Here is a 6,332-nt window from a genome sequence, read left to right as displayed (position 1 = left end):
CGGGGTCATCTGGCAGTCTCCGGCCACCTAAATTAGGACCCAGAGACTGCCAGATGACCCCGCTCGGAGCGCCGCCCACCGGAGCAGCAGTGACGCGGCGAGGTAAGTAAGAAGAAACCTGACCAGCTCGAGACGCTGACTCGAGTATAAGCCGAGGGGGGCACTTTTCAGCAAAAAAAATGGGCTGAAAAACTCGGCTTATACTCGAGTATATACGGTATTCCTATTACAATACTATATGTGTTATAACAGGATAGTATATGCTGGAACCTTAGAATTCCTTTAAAACACCCGAGCTTTTGTAGACTTCACGTTTTGACATAAGTCCAGATCTAAAGCCCATTGAGAATCTTTGGGATATGCTGGAGAAGACTTTTGTTCAGTGGTCTGACTCTCCCATCATCACTACAAGATCTTGGTGAAAAATGAATGGAACTCTGTATGGAAATAAATGTTGTGACATTGTATAAGCTTATCAAAATGATGCCATGGGGAATGCATGCCGTAATCAAAGCCAAGGGTGGTCCAACAAAATATTAGAGTGTGTGACTTTTTTTGGACAGGCAGTGCATTTCATTGGCTATTGCTTCAATTTTTTCCAAGGTGGACTAAGGCAAGACCACTTCTATAATTCCCTCAAGCTAAATGGGAGCGTGTGTCCATGTGGCATTGACTCAAGTCCAATTACACTGCCAAGCATACAACCTTCAGCACTCCAGTATAGTCACCAAGTTTCACACATTCTAAATGCATCTGGCACACTAAACAAAGCACTAGCACATACAAAGAATGTCAATTAGACCTTTTTGAAAAATACAACAAACTTGGTAAGCTTTTGGGATCAATATCGGTCATATCCCAGTGTCAATGATGCTACGAAAATAGTACATTACTGAATGCTGTATTTTATGTTACCAGGAATTTTAGGTCTCTGAATCAGGAAGACCAACCTGAAGCAATAATTGATATATTTAAGAGCTGTAAAATGTATTTTTAAGGTTTAACTCCTGAGTTTAGTGTCACTTTAATTGTACCTGTATATGAGTGACTGGCTCCTAAAAAAAAATACTGCAAAACTGGCTATTCTAGCTCGGGGGGCACTCAAAGTTCTGCAGGGTAGTTATTGGTGTGACTATTTGCTGTACTGAAATCTGGGACATTACTATTTAAGATATTAGTAGCACCAGTTACACTACCATATACGATTTACTACCACCAAGATTTTGAAAAGTTAACCCTTTGCAGTGGGGCTACTAATCATAAACAAATCATTTTGGGGCTCAAATAAAGGAAATATACTTACTTGAGCCTCAATCCCACCTGGCTGCTAGGCTGGTCCCCGCTGCCTCTTCTCCCCCGGACTTTCGCAGTTTAAGGACCACTGACATCATCACGTCTATGCAAGGTCCATTCACTTGCATTAGACGTGAGGATGCCGAGGGACATTACACAGCAGGAGTGGATGGGGAGAGAGGTGAGCGGTCACAGGATAGGTAGGTGTATCTTCTTCCATTTTTAGACCAAAACCGGGGGGTAGCCCCACTGCAGGGGTTAACTTTTTAAATCCTGGAGATCTGCTTTAAATAAAACCTATACTTATTCTCCTCAATTTGACCCTAATAAATTACACTTTATATGCCCTCTGTACCTTAGAAATTGTCATAAGCTTGATTATGGGTATGCTGACACACTAGTAAATAACAAGGAAAACATGGTATGGATGCTGCCATCTTGCTTTTCTCTTGATCCCTGGTGGCGAAGGAACATGAAAGCCATCAGCACCTCTACTAGACAGTCACTGACAGGAATCAGGCTGCAAAGGAGATGGATCTTGGTGTCAACATTATCTGGGTAAGTGGCTGTATATTTAGTACATTTAACCTTATTAGACCTGACACCCTCCCCCAACTTCCCTTCTAAATTTCATATTTGCCTCTCACTAATCAGCTGAGATCTTCCTCAAACTTTTCCCAGCCAGTCTTTGCTCCCCCTGTGCATGTCTGCTGCAATGTCTGTCCTTTCCTATGTAAAGGCCATCCACTGCTCCAAGAGAGTAGCCTATAGTCTAATTGGCAGCCAGACCTCCAGTTGAAAAGCTTAACTTAGAAAACTGAACAAGCATGTGATGTTATAGCTCTAGCAACAAGTGTTCATATATATATATTGTAAGTACAAATGTTCTGCATAAACTAATTGAGTGTTGTTGTTTTTGTTTTACCTTACTGGCTTCAATCTCGTCCATCCTTTCATGGATTATTTTGACCAGTGAAGCAATGTTATAAAACTCGGCCTCTTCTAAAACGCCTGGTGGGTAGATAGATAGAAGTTAAAATAAGAGTTTACTGTGATAAAAATTATGGAAATATTCAAGGCAAATGTTGCTTGTAAATTTATTTTACATATACTGTTCTCGGTATGCTAAGTCACTGTTCCATTTGTTTTTCCGGACCTGGCCAGAGTCTGGGGTAACTAGGTGTAAACGGACGCCCATTCGTTTACATACGAATGATAAATAAAACTGTCAGGTGGACTCAATGAGATAGCCTGTGTAAAAGGGGCCGTGAGGTAAGTAATGCAGACCCTTCTTCTGCCCCTACAGTTAATAAGCATTTAACCCTTGCTGTGCAGCAGGGGAAGGGGGGTCTGGGCACTACAAGGGTTTTTTTTGTCCTCCCTCCCAGAGTTGGACTTTAAGTATAACAGCCAGGCAATTAACAGTTTCAGAAAAAGGCCAGCAAAGCCCATAGTTCCCCCAGGAGAGGATTACTTTAAGTATGCTTGTCTGAGCTGTTCATTTTACCCAGTTTATTGCATAAATTCAAGTAATGACGTGAGGCAGCTTCATGGGCCTTATAAACTGATGCTGTGCAGGAGTCCAATTAATCCCTCAAGTGCTGCTTTCAAACTCTTCCTTTGTTGCCTTCAGCATCTGTGATGACGCCCTGACCTCCATTTTTCATTATGTTATATAACAGGGCTGCCAAGTCCAATCATAGAGGGCGGCAGATAGGTAAGGATGAAGAGATATTTATCATTCCAGTTACTGAACAAAGTATTAAATAATGAATGACGATCTGCTAATTACAGAAATGATAAAACTGATTGCAATGTAACATGTTCAGACTGATGCTGAATGCAGAAGAGCATCTAGGACTTGCTGCTGCTCGGACACCTTCCCAAAGGCTTGTGGTAGAAGAACAATTGAAATCTCTGTCTGGGGGCAGTATGAACGATGTTGGGAAGAAGTGATACAATGCAAAGCCTGGGCCAACATATAAACTGAGACATTTGCCTCAGTGCACTTTGTCAGATTGGGTGTTTGAGGGGTGATAGGGTGTTCTTCTCCCATTCCCGATGTCAGAATGTAAATAAAGGTTATCCATTACATTCCCATTTTCATGGGAATGCGGGGGCTACCAATGTTTTTTGGTGGTGGAGGGAAAACATCTCCTTGAAGATTTCTAGATCGTTCTACAGTCACCCTATATAAGGAAGGTGCCCAGGGAAGTCAATGCCAGTTGTCTGAATCGCAGCTCAGCAAGACCCCTCCCTCTCTCCCTAGTCGCGGTATTTTATGTGGTTTGTCACCTCATCAGTGAGGGGGACTATACCCTTAAGTGATTGATTTGCTCGAGTTGTAATGACTGGGCAAGGGGTTGGTTTTAAAGATTTAATAGTTGGTTGATTTCAATTCATGGTTAATAAAGATTATAATAGATTTATTTATACCAATAAAATGCCACGGCCAATATTTGCCAATTCTTGTGTGCGTGTCTTATTTCTTTAAATTATGTAATATGATGTTATGTTTATAGTCACATGTCACCTGCCGTCCCCATGTCCTTCAGTGTCCTCACGTCTAAATCAGTTCAATATATCTACATAAGACATGATGACATCAGTGGTCCATAGACCGCCAGAGCGAAGGGGAGAAGAGGCTGTGGGGGCCAACCTAGCAGCCCAGGGAGATTGGTGAAACTGAGGATCAGGTAAGTAAAATCAGCTTTACTAGGGTCCCCTAGAAGTGAATGAAAATCTCCCTGCTGGGAACCATAGTTCTTTGGGCCTTGCTGACTACCTGGGATTTCCTCTCACTATCTGACAGGAAGTGTATGAAAATCTCTCCAATGGGAATCCTAAGTTTTGGCTTCAGTTCTATTTTAAAGGAGATATTTCACAAATCGATGTGCCTGTAGGGAGAATCATTAGACGACAGCTGTCATTCTATGCCATACCTGTGCCAGGCAAGCGGGTACAACATCACTGCTATGCAACTATTACACAGCCTATAAGTCAGCTTTCACCTGAGACTTTTCCCACGGGCACTTTGCTTCACAAAAGATTCCTTGTAACAAACACATGCACTGAAATAGAAAAATTACCTTCAATGGAAACATTCTTGTCTATGACCAGTTTGCCGTATCGCAAATACCGTAAGATGGCACCAAAGTAAGACGGGTCTCTGTCAATTAGAAAGGCTCCTGTCTCATCCTAAAGAGAGTGTGAGAGAGAAAAGCATGGCGTGACCCGGAGGATTACTAAAAACATTATGGGTATTAAGGGCCCGTTCACAAAGGCCCGATTCCGGTGGGAACGCACAGGATCGCATTGTGGCCGGCTCACTTTTTTGTGGGGTGGGAGGGGGCGTGGCAGTCCATTGAAGTAAATGCAATGCGATCGTCAGCACGGGAACGCAAGGCGCATCAATGCCTGCCTGCCGTCCGGTCAGAAACAATAGTGCTTGCAGCATTTTTTCTGACCGGACGGCAGGCAGGCATTGATGCGCCTTGCGTTCCCGTGCTGACGATCGCATTGCATTTACTTCAATGGACTGCCACGCCCCCTCCCACCCCACAACAAAGTGAGCCGGCCGCAATGCGATCCAGTGCGTTCCGGCCAGAACGCACTGTGTTTGGTGCAAACGGGCCCTGAATGAGGAAGACAAATGTGGGATAAAGCAGAAGACAGAAAAGAAAGTGAAATTTATAAAACCTGGAGCAGAGTGGGGGAAATGTTTTTACAGACAGAATCTGGAGCAGTTGCCCATAGTAACCAATGAGCTTCTCTCTTCAGTTTGTCCAGTTAAAGAAGAACTCCAGGCAAACGCAAAAATGAACCGCTTGTTTTGGTCTGAGGCAAACTCTGCCCTCCACCTGTGATGAAACTACAACTCCTATGATGCATAATGCATTTGTCTCTGGAAGTCATGCCTGTAGCTGTCAGAATCTTGCAATGCCTCATGGGATTTGTAGTTCCACAACAGCTGGAGGGTCCAAGTTTTCCCACCCGTGGCCTAGGGGCTAAAATAAAGAAAATATGATCACCTGATCCTTGTGAGGTGAGCTCTGACCGCCACAGGACCAAGGTGGGTATATCTTCTTCAGGAGTAGGCAAACTCTGTCCCTCCAGCTGTTGTGGAACTACAAATCCCATCATGTATCTGCCTCTGGGAGTCATGCCTGTGGCTGTCAGAGACTTGCAACACCTCTTGGGACTTGTAGTTGCACCACAGCTAGGGGGTCGGAGTTTGCTTACCCCGGCCCTAGACCAAAATGAGCAGTTAACCCTTGCAGCGCAGCGGTAGCCCCACTGCAAGCGTTCATGTTTCCATTGCCTGGCGTTCTTCTTTAAGCTTTGAAAATTAAATATAGAAGCTGTCGGTTGCCATGGGCAACTGCTCCAGATTCTGTCTGCTCCAGTTTTGATAAATTCCTCTCACAAAATCTGGAGCAGTGTCCCATGGACCAATCAGCTTCAATCTTTCATTTTCAAAGCTTATCTGAACAAACTGAAGGGAGAAGCTGATTGGTTACTATGGGCAGTTGCTTCAGATTGAATCAATTCCCTCCAAGGTATCTTTACCCCATAGTGAGAGTGAAATGACTGGGTGTCAGAAAAGGATGGAATGCAGAGTAATAATAGAAAGATGCAGCCTGTGTGTCTCACCGTCTCAGACAACAACTGGGACTCCTGGCAGAGGCGACAGAGGAAGGAGTTGGGCTCCTGGCACAGAGTCTGCTTTGTAGTGAGGAAGACCGTGCCTCCTACATTCAGACGTACCCACTTCCCCCCCTCGCAAACCGCCCGCTGTGTGCCAATCTCTCCGGCAGCAGCGATACAGTGTGGCACCTGCATCATCTTCTCTTCTGTCTCCTGATATAACATGCCGCTCTCTGGTACCTCGGGATTTCCGATAAACAGCTCTGTGAGATTACTCAGATGTTAAGACAGACCAAGAAACTCCGGCTCCTGGAGAACTCCGTGCCCTGGCGCCGTACCGGAGGCGTTCTCTTTTCTGGGACTAATGACTTTTTCATCGTTTACATCCTTTC

The 6,332-nt window shown here is 44.4% G+C and overlaps 1 protein-coding gene across 1 annotated transcript in view; it reads right to left on the bottom strand.

The window, feature by feature from the left end:
• KCTD17 (potassium channel tetramerization domain containing 17) overlaps positions 1 to 6,332 on the bottom strand; it is a 34,473-nt gene extending 28,141 nt beyond the window's left edge. The window contains exons 1-3 of the mRNA XM_018552309.1: positions 5,947 to 6,332; positions 4,383 to 4,491; positions 2,219 to 2,304 (exon numbers count right to left, since the gene is read on the bottom strand). Coding sequence (XP_018407811.1) covers positions 2,219 to 2,304; positions 4,383 to 4,491; positions 5,947 to 6,165 — 414 coding nt within the window. The 5' untranslated portion in view covers positions 6,166 to 6,332. The remainder of the gene's footprint in view (positions 1 to 2,218; positions 2,305 to 4,382; positions 4,492 to 5,946) is intronic.

Source organism: Nanorana parkeri, unplaced genomic scaffold, assembly GCF_000935625.1.
Source record: "Nanorana parkeri isolate BGI_ZX_2015 unplaced genomic scaffold, ASM93562v1 scaffold83, whole genome shotgun sequence".
NCBI classification, from domain to species: domain Eukaryota; kingdom Metazoa; phylum Chordata; class Amphibia; order Anura; family Dicroglossidae; genus Nanorana; species Nanorana parkeri.
Note: the sequence above shows the minus strand (reverse complement) of the source record. Positions and strands in the feature narration are given on the sequence as shown.